The sequence below is a fragment of the Catharus ustulatus genome, chromosome 1, assembly GCF_009819885.2.
Source record: "Catharus ustulatus isolate bCatUst1 chromosome 1, bCatUst1.pri.v2, whole genome shotgun sequence".
Lineage (NCBI taxonomy): Eukaryota > Metazoa > Chordata > Aves > Passeriformes > Turdidae > Catharus > Catharus ustulatus.
The window spans coordinates 116,533,804-116,553,197 of NC_046221.1; the positions used below are offsets into that span (position 1 = coordinate 116,533,804).

General features: G+C 39.6%; 1 protein-coding gene across 4 annotated transcripts in view; it reads right to left on the bottom strand.

Annotated features, from left to right (window-relative positions):
• The window catches only part of KLHL14 (kelch like family member 14), a 60,279-nt gene that overhangs the window by 32,687 nt on the left and 8,198 nt on the right, over positions 1-19,394 (bottom strand). For all 4 annotated transcript variants that reach the window (XR_004419680.1, XM_033075881.2, XM_033075872.1 and 1 more), the window contains exon 3: positions 11,070-11,191. Coding sequence is in view for 3 of the 4 variants with exons in the window: in XM_033075881.2 (XP_032931772.1) it covers positions 11,070-11,191 (122 nt within the window). In the remaining variant the exon portion in view is untranslated. The remainder of the gene's footprint in view (positions 1-11,069; positions 11,192-19,394) is intronic.

A 19,394-nucleotide genomic window follows, 5' to 3' on the forward strand; every position in this document is an offset into this window, starting at 1 on the left:
CAGAAGACTTCTTTTTAATTGGACTTTTTTGTTAGTCTATAATCAAAGAAAAAAACCAAATCTGGTTCTTTCTTTCTGATCCTGCAGCTCTTTGACATTCCTTTCATGTCACTTCCATCAGAAAAGTATCTTTTACATATGGTGTATATGTTGGTTAAGGCTGTGCACACACAGCAGCTGCAATTCTTGACCAGCAAGCAAGCAGCTGCTGTTGAGTACAGACTGGAGCCACACACTTTGTTATTCTGCATGTAAAACTGGGGGGGGAGGGAGGAGAAGAGAAGAAACATGGCACTTACATCACTCATCATGGTAATTCTATTTAAATATATTTTAATGATTTCTAACAACATAATTCGCCAAGCCTCCCCACCTCAAAGTGATGCAAGCACATCTCTCCCTCAATTTTTCCTTTGCTGCTTAGGTAAATGTACCTAGGAGGAACATTTACCATCTTCTAGTAAGTTTTGGACTCAAACCTCTTTTTCAATCCATATATATATTTAAAATAATCAGAACTCAAAGCATTGGCCTACTCATATACATTAATGTAATCACTGCAGAACCATCACTTGCATTTACTTGCAGTTTCTGCTCACAAGGAAACAAGCTTGATATAACAGTTTTAGCCACAGACATCTCAAGAGTTGAAGACCTTCCCCCCTCCAAATTAAAGCTAAATTGTGTGCATTAAATACATTATCTACTTGTAATAAAATGGGAATTTTTAAAATGATTCAGTCACAGATAATTTGTTGCTGCAAACGACAGGCTCGCATCAGCCACTGGCCGCTCTGAGTGTTCGCTGAGCCCAGGGAATGTTCAGGTAGGCTTGCCCACTTCATGAAAAACAGGTGTTTGCTGTGGAAAACATTCCTATTCCCTTTCGTGGTCTTAAAGATCCTGAGTGGGATCTCTCAGGAGGGCTTGCTCACCCCCTACACCCTCACATGCAGGTCAGTCCAAGGCACTGCAGCAGGAAACCAGCTACCACTCCATGCCAAAAGCATAGCCCAGTTTATTTCATGTTTGGCCCCCAAGAAGAAGCCATCAGAGCAATTCTCCAGAACAGCTCTGGAGGGGCTCAAAGGCACCCCTTTTTTCAGCCTGGGGGTGGTCTACTCACAAGCAGAGGCAGCATAGCTGTGGGGCAAGGAAGGGCAGCTGCCTTTGTTGTTCCTGCCTGGCAAATACCAAAAGAGACCACTTGCCTAGACTGATGGGAAGGCATATGTTAAAGCAATTCATTAATTTGCCCTAAAAGATCGAGGCCAGGCCAGGATTTGTCCCTTTCCCAGTGCTCAGTCTGATCATAAGCAATGGGACTTCCACCATTTCCCATGGGAGATTATTCCACAACCTAATAGATCTCAATGTCAGGAAGTTTTTTCCTGATATTCAGCCATAATTCATATCCATGAATTATGAGCTACTGTCGACATCACATCCATTGAGGCATTCCTAGAGCCTGCTTCATTTGAAATTATATGCTCTAGTTATGCAGGGTTTCTGTGTACTAGGGCAAAATGCTTTTTCTGCAGGTTAATTCATTACTATTCAATTTGTTAACACTTTTTTTCTCGGTGTGAACAGTCATTCTGCAGTTGCATACCCTGTATAGTAGCACAATCCCCATTTGGGAATAGAATCACAATATATAAATATGACAAAATAACATACCAAAACCCATCCCTGTAAAGACATATTAGACTGTTCCTGCAGATACTCCAGCATTGAGTTAAATCAAAGCAGTAGCTCATACACCACCTGGTATGAGACAGAAAGCTTAGAAAAAACCCTTTTCAAGTATGTAATAAATTTCATTTCTGTCTTCAACAGAGGGAAGGTGGGGGGCAGTAGGGAAGGAGAAAGGGATGGGGAAGGGAAGGTTGAAAGGAACTTAAGCTGAGAAAAGAGAAAATTGAAAAGAGAATGACTTCCTATAAACAATGAGCCTCTACAACACAGTAAGAACATACAACTGCAAATAAAGTCAAGGATGCAAAATGTTCACTTCTTACTACTAAAACTTAGAAAAATGGAGAGAGCTAAGGCAGGCTTCAGGAATCTGTATTGCAAATAATTGTGTACAAAACACTTCTGAGAAGGAAAGTACCTTTTAAGAACATTTGAGATGAGAAAATTCATAAAATGTACCAATTTCTCAAAGAAATCGGAGGATTTCAATGAGAGTTTTTTATTATTACATTTTACCAGCTAGCAGTGTTCTGCCACCCTGTTTGCAACCCATTTTACATAAATGCCACATTAGCCACTGGAAAAGAGAATGCTTTCCAAAGTAAGAAACTAGAAACACACCTTCATTTTCATCTCTGTATGTGCCTAGCTCCTGCTACATAAATCCCAGAGCAAGTAGGTAAGAATAAACACACAGATTTTACCTGGAATCATCTAAAAAGCAGAAAGCAATGTTTGCAAGGAGGACTGAATTTGCACAGTGACATAATTTTGTGTTTAAAGTATTCCAGATAGTTGATTTTTTAGAGACATTGGCGAAATAGTATCGAGGGACCTACACAAACAGGTCTGGTTGCAACATTATTGGACTCTGTATCTAGCCAGGTAAGACACTTGCTTTGGACAAAAGACAGGAGAACACAGCACCCAGTTCCTACTGGACCAGATGTGTGTACACAGGAGACAGACAATGCCCACAGGCTGAGTTGGACTCAAAATGTTGCTACGGCATTAAGCCCATATATCTACATTCTGTTGATCACCTGGTGAAGTCATAGCAACTTGTCATTTGTAGCTAGGCAGTTTCTGGTTTGCAGTCAGCCCTTGCAAAGTTTGATAAAACTTTCTTTGGTGGAGCTGTGAAATACCCCTTGGGACATGAAGAATTCACAAGCTAAAAAACTGTGCTCTAAGTACAACCTTCCTTCACAAGAGAGATTGAGAAGAGACATTGTGATGTGATTATGGTTTTGTCAAAACATTTGAATTTTTTTTTCATTTTGCTTTAGAACTAAGCAGTAGAAGTTGGTGCAAAATGGAACTGTCATCTTTAAGCATGTAAAGATATGTAACTCAAAAGATGACTTGGAAAAAGGTAAACTGTGATCCAGGAAGAAGGCTTTGAGTCAAAGGTTCTGATGCCCTTGCAAGGATGTAGCAAGGGGTAGCATCTCTAAGAGCCAGCACCTTTCTTTGTAAGATGTCCCCACAGCAGCCTGACATCAGCATCTGCTTGAAAATGGCACTGATCATGGGGTAACTCATCTGTCTTACACCTGCTGCCTTCTTACTCAGCTCTCCACTGACTCAGTGCTGTGCCTGAGGAAGGGGAACCTCCAGTGTTTTGGAAGGGGGTTGTGCCCTCTTCTCTCACTCCACTCAGGTTTTCAACCACAAAGGATCCTGGCTGAGCACAGGCAGGGAACAGGACATTCAGGTCACACCGCTGGACTGCCTCTGGAAGTAACTGCTTGCCAATGGCATTTTTGAGGATGAAGATGAGTAGGTAGATTCAGACATATTTGTATATGCAAGAGGAAATGAACAGCCTGGTTTCCACAGAGGAGTGTGTTCACAATTTCATAACAAAAGATAGAGAGTAGCCGAGAGAAGCTGAAAGACTGTTGAAAGCTTTAGCGCAAACCGACTGAATGCAGTGAAAAGAGTTGTTTCAAAGACAGACCACAGCAAGATGTGTAGGGACTGGGAACACAGGAATAGAAAGCTATCCAGAATTTACAACACACCACATTTACAAGTAAGGCACAGGGAATAGAAGAAACCATCAAGTAACACCTTGTGTAAGCAGAGAAGCTGACAACATTGTAATCAAAAATAAAAATGTGCACAAAGAGGGCTGACACTTGAAAGTTACCTCAAATGGCAGTGCAGAAGAAAATAACATTTAACACATAAATAAAGCAATCATTGTGAGAACCTGCTACGTTTTCACCTGCTATGTTTTACTCATTCTCAGACTTCTGCCTTGCTCTTAGACATGCAGGCGTGTGCCATTAATGGCACTTACACTGTTGAACTCCCACACATCATCCTCAGAATGGGAGTTGTGGTTAACCTCTGCTATGTCACATGTAAAAAAATGCTCTTCACTCTATTTCTGTTCCTCACATCTATATTCTTACTTCCCTGCAGGTGTAAGACATGTGGCTTATTGGAAGTGCGTATGACCACCTTGAATTAATCTCCTAAATCCAGGCTTAAAGCTGGATAGTCATACCAATCAGCCAAGGTCTCTGTGTGTGAATCTTTCTTCCTTTGCAACTGTATTTTCCTGCTTCTGAACCTTTTGAAAGGGTTTAAGTATAAGGATGAAAAATATAGATGGAATTTATGTTTAAAATTAGCTTCCAGTGCAATCCATGTGTTTCTTTAAGGAACATACCTAGAAGCATGTGCATACATGTACATGTACAACTTCTACATACATCTACCACATTTATTAAACCTGTCTAGTGGGTAATATAAAGACTACTGGCTTAGCAATATGCTAATGCCCGCTCAAGCTTTTCAAAGCGGTGCTGAAACCATCCTTGACACGGCACTGAAGCAGAAGCTGCAGCATCCCCAACTGCTGGATAAATGGAGTAAGAGAGATGAAATTCATCAGGGCTGCCAAGAAGTGCTCATCAAGACACATTTTTTGACTAACATAAGTGCACTATTCTCACAAGTACAAAAAAAAAAAAAAAGGAAGGGATGAAGAAATTAGAGTAAGTGTTTATCAAGACAACCTCTCCATCTGATCTCAATCATTTTTTGCAAACATACTTTTTTATTCAGTTACCAATTGTTGTGGGGTAAATTGAAGTAGGAAACTTCACTTCTAACACACTATCATTCTTCAAAAAAGAAAAAGCGTTACAGCAGATGAATGTATTTACTTCAGAGACATCACATTTCCAAAGGCACAATGTGTACTAGGCATCTAGTAGTACTCAAGCTGACACTTAAGCCTTTGAAAATTTCTCCCAAGAACCTCCAATGTGTGCTATAATCATACTGTTTGTCTTATAAGTAGCCAACCTGGAAAATAGAAAACTGGATAAAACACTTCAACACATGAAGGATTGACAAGTTCTCAGAGACTCCAAAGACATTTCAGAAAAAGAGGAACATGAGTTTTGTTATTAATTTGCTCAGGAAAGGCAAAGTATCATTCAGAACAGGAAAGGCTGATACAACTGAGCACCATAGAACTGCCAAAGAAAACATGGAGGAAAGAAATATAACCTATTCCAGCAGAAACAATGCAGGCTGGGGACTGGAGTGACCTGGGTTCTCTGATGCTGGCTTTGAAGTAAACCATTCTATCTGCCTTTTACTTGACTTCCCTTTGGATAAAGTACATAAATAACAATGTTCAAAGGGTTTTGAGAACCATCAGTATGTCTAAACGCTGGCTGACACGCAAAAATATTATTACTGAAGATGGAGGACTGCTGCACTGTCATAGAACATAGTCAAGGGAAATTTAAAAAGTCAAAAGGACAGAAATAACATATGCTGTATTCAGACCAGACTACCTGCAGAGGACTGCTTCGTGTAAAAATGAAAGCACAGCCAACCTGGGGAAAGAAGGAAAAGCTGGATTGCTTTTAACAGAGTATCAAGGATGGAAATGTTTCTGGCTGGTCATTATGGTCAGGGAATCAGGTGAAGATGATAACTCTTTAACACTGTGTGATTGCTGCTGGCAGAAAGGAGAGGGATTGGGAAGGAAATAAAAGTGCCTGCTTCATTGTTTGTCTTTACACATTGACCAAACACAGCCGATTTAAACATACCCAGCAAAAGGTGGCAAGGCCAAGGCAAACTGAAAAAAAAAGACTAAGGGATAACTAGGAGAAAAAGAAACCTCTAAAGAGATGCTGGTCATCCTGTCTAAACTCTCCAGTCTGGCAGCTTTCTGGACATTTCCCTATCTTTCCCAAAAAAATATGCGACAGTTCTCATTGGACAATGATGTTGGCCTTTATACTGGATTAAAATCCAAACCTAGTGCAATCCCTAAGCATAAATGCATTATGACCTATACATATATTTGTCATTATTGTGACATTCACTGAATTCTCTCTGTAGTTTACTCAGATGATGTGGTGAACCAGGCAAGTTAAACAATGTTACAATTAGCATCTTATTGAAAAACAAAATACTGATATGAAAACAGTTATCTGCTGCAGCTACAGCTTCACCTGGATGGAACATGCCATATAAGAGTTCAGTAGTGCTTCCAACATTTTACCTTTTGTGCTTCAGAGAAAAAGGAATTTTAGATCGAAGCAAGGAATTGCTGTATATCTAGAAACCTGTAAGACACAATTTCTCTTCTAGTCATTGCTTCTAATCAGACAGATGGATAAATTGCTATAGAAAAAACAGAAAAAATCTCACCTAAAACAATGACTGCATCATTTTTATTTATTTCTTGCATTCTCTGTTCACATAGCAAGAAATTTAATTCCAGTTAGATCATTCTCTTGTGATACTTTTTTCTTTCATTTAATATATTTTTAAATGCTTAGAAGCATTATGACAGAAAAGCATGTATTTTTGTGCCCTGGTTTATACCCATCATCCTTACCATTACAACAAGACAAAAGCATTAAAGTAAAATTAATCATGTCAAAAGATTTTAGCAAAAAACAAGGGAGACCATGCATAAAGCATCGCTTTGTCTAGTGTGAAGTCACGCTCTGATTAAAAACATATAATGAAAGTGAAAGTAATACATCATTGCCTTAGCAGTAGGGTTTTTGGGAAAGCTATGCAGTTCTGAACACAAAAAATCTTTATAGGCTCTGGATTTTGCAATTATTATAGAATAATTCTAACAGGCAAAACACTGCTTCACTTCCTTAAAGTTTAATTAAACTTAAACGTTGCAGCTAAAACAAACAACCAAAGGAGTTCTAGAATTAAACACGGACTCCTGGCAGGACCATAACTGGTAATTAAAACCCAAGCAGCAGCAGCTGGTTCTAAGCAGTGAGGCATGAGGTGGTGACACAGAGATCTCTCCACTGCCCCACATCCAGTAAATAATGAAGACTACAAAATATCATGGAATAATGAAAATCCATTAAAAGAGCAGAACTTTTGCTGTTACTGAGGATTGCCACACACCCATCAGCTGTTCCATTTCTGTCACTGGGCAATGATAGCCTGTTGCTGCTACGTGACCTAAGTAGCACCGAGTTAAAAAGTGAACTGGTGTTTGTGCACACGTAGGCAAACTGGAAAAGAAACCATGCAGTGAAGATATTTGCTGTACTTTGCCATAAAGTGTCTAAAAGCCTCGACTTTGCTCAGGCACAGCTGTGCAATAAATGTTTCAAATTAAACACCTACATGCGCATCATGATGTGCATAATATTATTTATAATCTCAGATTAGGACTGTGCCCATATCAAGCAAAATTAGGTGGCAAAAAATGTTTGTAGAATGCCACTTACTCCTTTTTCCCCCCTCTTTATTCTACCTCTATGTTGTCAACATATAAACAATAACTCTCTGAGAAATACCAGATAGGAAAAATACACAGTAATACTAGACTGTGAAAAATCTACCGATCCCCTGAGCCATAACATTCTTGCCTATAGATGATGACATTAAAAAATTGGAAATGGGTGCATGCTTCCCCTCCTCTCCTGGGTCTATGAACAAGGCAAGTTGTTTTCCTGATACCTTTAGAATTACTCCCATTAGTACTGATGCATTTGGTGCTTTGGCTATCCAGGCAGAGAGAGGTGGGCAGGATCCCCTGCCAATAGATCTAGTCTTGTCTAGGGAACAAAATGAGATTGCTCCTCTGCTGAGCTGTCATACTTGATAGCTTGTGCTGTTCCACCTGCACCCGTCCTTGCAGCTCCAACTGCAGTGCCATGGAGTCAGTAGTTCCTGATGGTTGATCTTCTCCTGTTCCTTATGCATCACACAAGGCAGGACACAGAGCCCTAAGCAACTGAGTGCTGAGAAGTGAGCCACTCTCTGTGCTGAGAAGGAAAAAGGAAACAGGGAAAGCAGCTCCCTCTCAAACGGGGCTGCAAACCCCAAGAGTAACTGCTGGGGCTCCTCTCAGTGGAGAGTGACAAGAGGAGATTCAGGCTCCTCTCATCCACCTCCTCCTCAATGGCCCTGCCACTGCACCCAGGATTGAGTGTTTGCTCCTTTCCCACCATCCCTATGCCCAAATGCCTCTGGCACGGAGAGCAGAAAACAAGGAATGTAAATGGGTTTGGAAAAAGAGAGGGGGAGTATCTGTGCAAGCTTACAGTGGATCAGTAAGCCTCTAAGTGCAAAATGTGGCATTTTGTTGTTGTGTGGGGGAGCCTATTGGTGGCCAGAAGGTTAAAGAAAAAGCTTTGTAACAGGAGGAAATCAAATACACCTAAGGCAATAATAAAACAGAACATCTTGCAATACCAGACAACAGGAATTGAAATTCTTCCCATCACAGAACCTCATGAGCAGGACATAGCTTTTGCTCTGTCCCTATTCACTAAGGAGCAAACTCCTCATTTGCACTGACAAGTTGAGAATGAACTGCAATGTCAGGACTGAAAGCACTATCTAAGTAAGTAAACAGAAGAAAAATCTTCTGCCTTTGCTGCTGATTGAGTATCTCTGTTAACAACAGTGGACTGAGAGACAGGTAAAAGGCTAAAGAAAGAAAACTCCTTCCTAAATTACAAAAGAATATGATAAAGATAGAACTATGTCCTCACATTCACACCCCCCCAAATATCATAGTATGTTGATGCCACACCACAGCTGCACTGAACTACCACTATGTTTTAAGCTTGTACAGCTTGTTGTCTTCCCTAAGACTTTTGAATCACAGCTCTTCAAGTCCCTGCACTCCTATGCTGTAGTTCTTCAGTGTTTCATGGAAAGGACAGATCTACCTGGACTTACCTCCCATTCTCTCCTAAATTAGGAAAAAAAGGGGACACTTGAAACTCCTATTTTGTTGGGGGTTTTTTTAATAGTTATTGCTACCATTTTGGGAGTAGTAAAATATTTTCTAAGAAATAATGCTTGTTAATGTTTTGTCTTTTTCAGTGTGAAAAGGCAGGTGTTCAAACTTTAGCCCAGGCCAAGAGGGCATCCTTTTCTGGCAGGATTTGCAAGAACAGGATTACTCATGTTAAGAGAGGGTTGTGTATTTGACAGCTGTTGTCTCAGCCAGCACTGAGACAGACCCTGGGACCTTCAGGACTTTCATTGCTGAGCAGCAAGTACTTTGGAACCTGAGCTGGCCAGGACTGTAACTGTAAGACAACTGTAATTTGTTTTTAACCACAGCATAGGATGTTATGTGCACTACCATAATGGAAAGATAACTTTTCTTCCCTATTTCTAAAGGTAACAGAGAAAAGATTAAATTCTCCATATAATATATATAATATATAATTCTCTATATTCTGAAGCATCTCTCAACACCATCATAGACAGTATTACTCCAACACCAGAGGTGGACATTTAAGTAGAGCATTAAGGTATCCTGCCTCTGGGTAGTTTCCCCCAGTCCTGGAGGCTGCAACACAATGTATATAACCAAGAGTTGAGTAAATTTCATTCTTACAAAATCTGACAAGCTACATGTAGTTAGGATTCAGAAAAAAGTTTTTTTACTTTAATTCAGTTGAGAGTTCAGATCTTGAAGCAAGAGATCAACTCCTGCCTCTCCTGTTGAGCCACTGGATTAGACACAGCAAATGAAAAAAACACCTGGACAATTCTGCCTTAGGCAGTATCATTGATTTTTTTCACTGACTTACCATCTTCAGAATTTTCTTAGAAGTAGTATACAGAGGTGGGTATCATAACTCATTATTCTGAAAAATGTGAAGCATAATATATTCCCTAGCACAGATGCTGTAAACTTTTATAACGTACACTTCATATAACCTTTTGTAATTGTCATTCTCACACAACACACTCAACTATTAGTCCAGGCCATCTATACCTAAACAGTCTTTAGGTGGCAACACTTTGTGAAAGGCTCCTAAATCTTCCATGGGAAAATGCAGCCTGCAAGGGCATTATTTCAAGCCCTGCATTATAACAATTTAATTTTTTTTTCATCCTAATCTATGCATGTAATAATAATAATGTGGATGTATGCCATTATAGGGCTTTGAATAAGGGAGAAGAACAAAATTCTGTAAAATGTATTTTACTGTGGAAAAAAAAAACCAACAGGTCTAATAGGAAATCCAGGTTTTACCAGTTGTCCAGTTTTAGAAGTATGGTTTTGATTTATGGATCAAAATTGCTCATTTATTATTTTATCTATACTGCTTTGGGCAATTTTGACAGTTAAAATTTAGTTTTATTGACCAATGCAGCCAGTTTAGCCACAAGGGGACTAATGCACACACAGCCTGCTGCACTCAAGAAGCTATGATTTGATTCCATGACCAAGTCAGAGTGGGAATCACAACCAACATAACAATAAGTTCCAAATCTCGATGCTCGAGGCAAAATACTTACTCTAAAACCAATCCACTATTAAAAGAAGCTGGGAAAGAATTTTGTGATAGCAGCCTCCATGCACTGTTTATTGTAGCTGATATATTCCACCAATGCTTCTGTCAGCAATGGACGCAGGGTAGTACAGAGGAAACCTTTCTTTAATGATTGTGGACAACAGATAAAGCTGGAAGAAGGAAATGAAAATGCAAAAGAGAATCAAAGGTGTGCTCTAGTACTATGGCTTACCAGGGATCTGACTCTTGAGAAAAATGTCTTGAAAAAACTGCCTTTTTTTTTCCTAAACCAGATTTTTTTCATATATACATAAATATGCATGGGTTCATGTTGCAGCTTGAAAGACTTACAAGTTTACTTAAAAAAAAACTTACTGGAATGATTTTAAGCCAATGTTAATTTAGGCCTATCCTATTATAAAATTAGCATCTTCTGCAATCTCAATTTATTGCTCCATTGTGAAGCCCCTTGTGATACATAAACAAATCTCTGAAGAGAAACAAATCAATAAAGTGTCTAATTTGATTAACCATGTTTTTAAATTCATCAAGACAACTGTACAAAAATAAACCACTTACTTGTCAGTATTTTCCACGTCTTCTTTTCATCATCATAATACTGAACCAAATTGCTGGGTAGCCGGTCAGGTCCGGGAGGCAATCCTCCAACCAATAACAGCATTTTCTTATTGGAACGAATTCTTCACCCAAAACAAGAGGAAAGATGAACAACCACATTACTGAGGAGCATTTTTAGTGGCAACAAAATCATAACCATCAAAAGAATGTTCACTGCTTGCAGTTTTCTATTTCATTTTTTTGTGTTTCTTTTCCCAATCATGTCTCAACAATTTCTTGAACCAAGCAGAAAAATGATCAGAAAAGCTGCGTATCTCTCTACTCATGGAATAATAAGCTTCCTTTATGCAATTTGTTAGAGGTTCATTCTAGAACGACCTTTTTCTTATATTATCCCTTTAAATCATCACTCTTTACAGCTGAATACACATGAAATGCTCTGGAGTTGTACTAAGGTTAAACATTAAAGTTGCATGTCAAAAATCGTATTAGTCAAAATCATTATTATAAGCCATTCTACACTCAAAGAACCTTGAAAAAATTAAGGTTATGCAGAGAGTTTGTGAGCCAACTCTTTAATCACACACTGAACTTCAGATATACAGTTTAGTACAATTAGCAGCACTGGGCTAATGGTTATGGGTTAAATGCTACTTACAAGCACTTTTGTTTGTTTAATTTAGTCCAGACTCTTGCTTTCATTCTCCCCCCCGGCTCCCCCCCTCGTCTTTGCTCTCCCCCTGTGCACCACTGGCTATAGCAACACCAATTGGTAAAAATGAGACTGTGATGTTGTTGTGAGCCTCCCCAGAGTGGAGCCCTGCCAATGCTTGCCACTGATCCAGCGGCATGAACCTGCTCAACTGTGCAAAGTCACTCTAATTCCCTCCCTCTGTTTTTCTACCTTCTCCCCCAGGGGGCAACCACTGAAAGGAGTGACTACCCACCCATCAAGAGCTGGCAATTCGCTGCTATTAACCGTGACCGTGATTCCCAATCTGCCTGGCAGTTCTTAAGAACAGGACTGCAATGTCTCATCTGCAGTAAAAGTGGTTATCTGCACCCTGGCCTCCAATGCCCCACCTGATGAACGTACAATTTCTCTGCAGCATTAAGGGATTTAGCACAATTGTAAGTGAAAACTGGAGGGGAGGCCCAGACCCCCAGATGAGCCCTGATGCTTTAATAGTCACTTTGCATATAATTGAACTTTCACCATTTATACTTAGCTTGGGTGAGATAACACTGAAATAAAGGTCTAGGCTCAAAATGCTCCTGTTAGGTAGGAAGGTGACGTAGCCTGGAAAACATCCATCCATATGAATGACTGTGCAGCAGGACCATGCATTTGATGGAAAGCACCCTTGCCAAACACCATTTTTCCAGGCATGATAACACCTGTGTAGCACTCTGTGTGTCAGTCTGCAGCAAACACCCTGGGCAAGGAAGGCACAGAACACCACGAACCAAAGCCTACCACTAGAGATGCTCATGGTGGGGTCAAAGCACCACCCAGGAGCTCCAACCTCAGCAGTGCACTCCAACAGTGGGAGCTTCATGACCAAGGCACACTCATGGCTTCACTCCAGCTGCTGCCTAGAATGTGTGTTGGTGAGCCAATGATTTACATTGGTGGCAGGACTGCATCTTCTCTTGAGAGGAATGAGCAAAATGAACTAGATTGTGCTATAGACATGCACCAACCACAAGGAAAATCCTTCAGGAAGGGAACACACAGCTGAGGGCTTGATCCACACAATGCTCCAGAACAAGACTTGTCCAACAGCTCTCCCAAAGACAGCTATAGACTACACATACATCGATGACAAGGATGGCCAGGGACTTATCTGGCATATGGCCTTATCTGTTTTTTAAACAAATTTAGGGCTCAGAGAAGGTCATTAATTGACAGTAAACAAAACAAAACCCTCAGTGCATGAGTAAGAGTTAAGCCATGGGGGCAGTGACACTGTCCCATGCTGTCCTACTCCCTGATTCTCTCCTGACTCAGGGAGAGCCCCTGCAGTCCTTCAATCTTTCTGACAAGCCAGCCTTTGATGCCTGCACTGTACCTGCTATGTGCTGCCAAATGAGGACTGTTACCTGCCCAGCAGACTGTGGCTGTGCTGGATAGCAGGAACCATCTCATGATCATTGTCAGCACAGATTCCATAGCGAGACCAAGCTCCGGGGAAAGCTCACTAAAGCACTGCCAGCATCTTCAAACGTTCAGTCTCCCCAGTAAAGTTTTTAATGAGAGAACATTTTATAAAAACTATGCAACATGGGAGTATGATAAACTGGTTTTGGTATGAGTTAGGGATGACTGCACACGTAACAAGTGGCAGAGCAAACCAGAGCCATAAGTCAGTTATGCATGGCCATCCCTAACGATAGAGAATAAATTGTTTATTCCAACCCTCCTGTGTTGTATGTTATATCACAATCAACTCCCCATGCATTGTAAGATTCAGAATGCCCTTGCAAGGTTTACTTGATAAAGGAGTTTATTTTGATTTTCATCTTTCATCTGTAAAACTCCCTTCTAACTCCAAAGCACTGTGAAAATCCAATGAATGGCCAAGGCTCAATAGTTAAGGTGAAGAATGAAATGTCAGATATAACTCTGAGTTTCCAGACTTTGGCAGTTGCAACTATCCTTAACATTACTTTTTCAGCTAAACAGCCTGAGAAGCTACTGTTTCTGGAGAAAGAGCACCAGTGCTATATGGGTATGCTTTAAAAATACTAATTTTTAAAATATGTTTAAAATGGGAAGTAGCAAGAACAGAGACTTTTACTAAAAGTTTAGTAAGAACTTAATAGGCAGCAAAGTCTCTACCAAAAGCACAGGGAAATTTCAAATGGAAAAGAAGAGATGGGTACTTATACTCAAAATATCTAATTAGTCTGCATTGAGAGCTCTTCCAATGAACCAAGTAAAGATAATGCAGTGGCTAAAGACATGCAGGTTTCAAATTGATATGTTTCCTTGGAGCCAAATCTAGTTTTTAAGTTCTAATGTGAAATGTTGCAATTTAGGTTTTGAAAAAAGATTTTCTTTATTATGTCATATTTATGTTTCATACCGCACTAAGCAGTAGTGTTAGAGTCTTACAATGCATTCTAAAATACGAAAAACCTGTAAATGACCACTGCTTATACGTAGAAGGCCTTTCCAAATATTAATAAAAATGCAATTCAGTGGAACACTATGATGAAGACAGAATTAAAAAATATATCTAATACATTGAGCAAGATAAAGCTTCCCCCTTTCTTGTATTATTACATATTTGCTATTTGGATAACTCAGGATTACAAAGTGAAATGTTCTTCATTATATCTGACACACACTTTTTTTTCACAATCCTTATTTTACAGTCTAATATACAATTCAGTTACATGCTGTGGTTCACAATGTCCCCAGCAAGGATTTTATGATCACCTTGTGTTCTGTTAACAGTAGTGGGTCTTGGTCAGGGAAGGCTAAACTCTGGACAGGCAGGCTGATGTCATGGCAAAAAAGTTGAGATAAATTTATCCACATGTTATCTTGAAAGCATTACTTAGGCTCCAGAACTCTAGTTCTCACTGATGAACATGCATGTGTTGTTATTATTCTGCACACACTTTGCAGTTTCTGTTCGGCTAAGATTTTAAAACACTTAATTCACCTTAATTAAGTTCCTGGGTACCTCATGTGGTGTGAAATTTATTTTGTCTACTTACAAGGCTGGAACCCAAAGTATATTTCAAAGTCAACATTTTCAAACTTGTGTAGTTCCCCTCAGGCACACAAACCCAGGAATTTGAATGGCTTCATTTTCAGAGATACCTGTGAACATAACTAAATCCTACTCACTTGAAAAGTAGCAGCAGATGCCCATCAGCTCTAAAACTCAGATCACCAGCCCATGGTCTAAACTAACCAGGAATATTCACGGCAAGAGGCTGAGCCCAAGAGAGTTTACAGACTTACAAGAGATCAGTAGAAAAGGCTGTAAGAGACTCAAGGCTCCTGACAACCACTCCTACTCTTTTGCAATCTCGATAGCCTCATGTTAATAGAAAATGCATGAATGGGAAATACTCTTCTTGTACATTGTTTTTCTTTATTAACATATCCATCAATCTTGCACTGGTGAGTTTTCCTTATCCGGGCAATTAGTAGAAGTTCATTCTGCAAAAGCTGGCAAGAAAACAAACCTCAACAACAGGTTTGCTCCAGACTCTTCCAGCTTTTAAACAATGCACTAAGGCCCTGCTCTCTGCATTAGGGAATGCAAATAAAAGGAAAGCATACAACCATGAAGTAGCAATCCTTTGGTTCCTAATGCATCCAGTGTGGTGTTACACATCAGGAAGAGAAATGCATCTTAAGACATACAAGTGATCATGGTTATCATCGAAAAAAAGAGTGTTCAACTATTCTCTTAACTCAGAGCTACAGTAAACCCAGAAGCCTGGATCATTAATTATCTTTTCATACAGGCTATCATCATGGCTTTGAGTTTGGAGAGAGCCGGGTAGCTCTTCAGAGCAGGTACTTGACAGATATGATGGCATCCTTGCTCCTGCTCCAGCACTGACCTCAAACACAGCACAAAGCTGAACTCTGGTGTTTGCCACTGAACTCAGGCACAAACAAAACCAACCATAAGACCAGCACAGACCCAGGTGAGTTTTACCGACATCCTCATATATCATTACATCAAAGGATTTTAGAGACTGCAGTCTGTCAGTGATACTATCAAAATAAGTAGCAAGAATCTGAGAAAAGTGGGCTGTATTAACCTGCAGCAGAGACAAATTATTTCCCAGAGGTTTACATACCAACCTACAGGTAACAGAAAAAGAGATACATACTATCTCAATCAAAATTTCAGTTGCAGACCTTCTGTTTGTTAGCACCAAAAACTTAATTTTATCTTCAGAAACCAGGATGCCTTCTCAAAAGACATCAGAAGGGTGCTAAGTCCAACAAAAATGTACTTGACAACCTAGTTGCAGTCTGCAAAACCGAACAAATGTTGCAAGCATCAATTTTCCTGTGACTGAAAAAAATGTTTTGCCATTTGAGAGCATGGGATGTGATCTTCAACAATTACCTTCCCAGTTCCTGGATGGGCATTTCAGTGCAACAAAAGTGTCATATGAAAACTGCTTATTTCAATGGATTTTGGCTTCCATAGTTGACTGCAAAGATAGCCATGATTAGTAACACATGTTTAATAGAGAGGAAATCTAATTATCCGGGACTTTAACTATGAACTCAATGAAAGCCATAAGGTACAATGTAAAATTTATTTTGGACAAAGGAATTTTATGAGGTTTTGTTATCACATAAAATGAATTAACAAACATCACAACCTATAGGTGAATAGGCATTGGGAATTTATTCCTAGCCCCCCAGCACTGCTAGGGGAAGGACCTGAGTTCTCAAAGTCAACAGACCAAGTCCTGCATAATGTCTTTCTCCTTATGGAAAAAGTACAGACATTAAGAATATCCTGATTTTGTCAAAATATAAAGCACAATCGAGTCTCTTGCAAATTATGGCCAATAATAGGTTTAGTTGTTCAGTTCAAAGAACGTTTAAAAATTTGCTGAATGTACGGAAGTTGCTTTATGAATGGATATTTTTTGCCTCTTCAAATTTGCATATATTGCCCCAGGAACACTAGAAAGAATGCAAAAAAACTTTCTAGAAATACTTAAAAACCTGGAAACCAGTCTTATCATGAAGATTTTAGTTTTCATCTTTTCATTCTCCATGTAGGCATGCTTGGCAGAAGGCCCCAAGCACCAGTTTTCATTGCAGCAGAGCTCCCAGTAATGTTCACTGAAGATGATTGCTCATTTAATACATGCTGCTGACCACCAACCAAATGAAGTTTAGGATGACAAATACTAAGCTGAGAATTATTTGCTGCAAACACTGATTGCTGGTTTTCTTCTCTGAATCTACTAGATTTTTTTTGTCCAATACTTAAAAAAAAAAGCATAGAAAAGAATTAGTTAATGTTTGCTTTAACAGTAATCATCGCTTTTCCTTCTAAAAGCAGACGTCTAAGGGTAAGTGAATATTTTATCTGGCCGGCCACTTTAACTGTTACAAAGTTACCTTACAAGTCAAAGGTTTCTTTATTTCTAAAGTTGTCAGACAATTTTTCATCCCCTGTATTAAAATAACTTAGAATCTGTTTGAAGCTCTGAAAACTCCATTTTTGTTTATGAAACCAATCCCACTAGTGTTGATCTCTAAGTTTATATTTAAAAATTAGCTTCCAGCTTTTGGCTGGAAGATTTTTAAAATTCAGTGTCCCTTCCTCTTTGGGGTAAAAGCCTCTGATGTAATAGGCAGCTTAGCAGTAACAAATGTCCTAGAAGAGTGACACCCATCCACTGCTCCTTTGGGAAGAACACAGAGGAGTGAGTGTCCTTCTCATCTTTGCCTTCTTGCACTACCAGATCTGAATGCTAAAGATATCCTTGCTAGCCACTGAGTATCTGGACCTTTGTAAGGGAGGTGAATTCAAAGGAATGTTACTAGCAAAGCAAATTGGTAAATGAGACACAAAACCTCCTGTGTCGTGGATCTTGGTAAAACTACTCAAACAACATATTTTCCTCACTGGTGGAAGTTCTAAAAAACCTTTAGGTACTTCCCTTTATCCTGAATACAAAAAATAAAGAAAATGTCAAAGCTAAGTTCTTTTGAAAATTGCTTTTCCTTCCTCACCTCATTTTGTTTGGCCTTTTTTGGGTTTGGTTTGTTGGCCAGTTCCAATTTTTTGGTCTGACAGAGGCTGTAAAATGGAAATGCTTTATAGAATGCTTCAAAGTCATCAAATCATATTTTTAATTCTTTTCCCCTAGGAAATTCCAACTAACTCTTACTTTTTGATTTTCAGACAGTGGAAAGCCAAGAAAGTCCTTTTTTTGTTTGATTCTGTGTCTGATGTCCATGTCAACAGAAGGTCTGCATCACAGGCTGTGTTCTCTCCAGCTGAGGCTCCTTTTTCTCAGGAAGCCAAAGGAAAGAAACACACCCTGCTGCCAGCTCACTCAAGGTATGACTTGTTACCTTTTCCACTGGTTTGTTTGTTTGCTTGTTTTTTTACTGAAAGAAGGCATCAGTTGGGGAATGGCAGGAAGAACCAACTGTGGCACCAACTTCTATTTACTTCCAGCTTCACTGCAAACCGTCTGCTTCCATTGAACTTGGCAGCTGACAATATTTGCTCAGTTTATTGTCTGCTTTCCAAGAATACAGCAAGTGTTGACTACTAAGTACTAGGCATGACGGTCTTTAAAGAAAATTTCAGGGAGGCAGCAAATATGAAAAATTATGCCAGGAAGTATCTACCAATAGTTTTCAACTTTTCATAGTCTTCAATTTCTTTAGATGGTCCTTTGGTAAACGAGTAATACCAGACAGAATCTGTTTCAACAAAACCAACATGAGAGATGTGTAGAGCAGGGAAGTCCAGCTCAAACCCTTTTAGGATTCCTATTCCCTGCTCAATCGTTTTAGGCCATGCTGAGCAAATGATAATAACAAACCTTGCTCTGATTTAGAAAACATCCTGGATTTTTAAAATGCAGGAGTTGTTTGAAAAGATGAAACAGTATTTTTACAGATTATACAGGATTTTTTCATAACACGAGTTTAACAGAACCAAAGCTTTTCCCTGGAAAACTATTTTCTGTTGATTTTGTGTTTTACGTTAGCTCTCCTCCCCTTGCCCCCAAGGCTTCCTGTGCTTTCTCTTCAAGTAAAAATCCGAACAATTACACCATCACAGTTCTGTTCCATTTACTGCTCAGCAGTTACAGACTCAGAACCTCCATATTCCTCTGCTATAAAGAAAAAACTATAGTGACCCCAGGCTACAACACGCCCTCTAAGACCCTCTCCTTTCTATCTCTTCTCTCCACATCAGGCAAAGAGTGAACAGAAAAATCTCAGAACAGTGGCCAAGACATACATGTCTGATTCTCACCATGACCCTACAGCACCCCATTAGTAAAAGGTAAATAATTTCAGGAAGATTTTTATCTGAAATGGGATTTCCTTGTCTAAAAGGCTCTGCACCACTCATGACCTATGTACTTCCCAACAGGACAGAAATGGATTGTTGCCAAAAGATGGGCAAGAGCAGCGCAGGAGCTCATGGAGGACAGCCCTGCTTTTAGGAACCTGCATGACTTGTAAAGCTGCTGTACAAACTGTCACAGGTGGTGGAAAGGGGCATTTTTGCTCCAGCATTAGAGGAAGAAGTTCCCATTTTCAAAGGCACTTTGTAAACAGTTTGAGTGGCT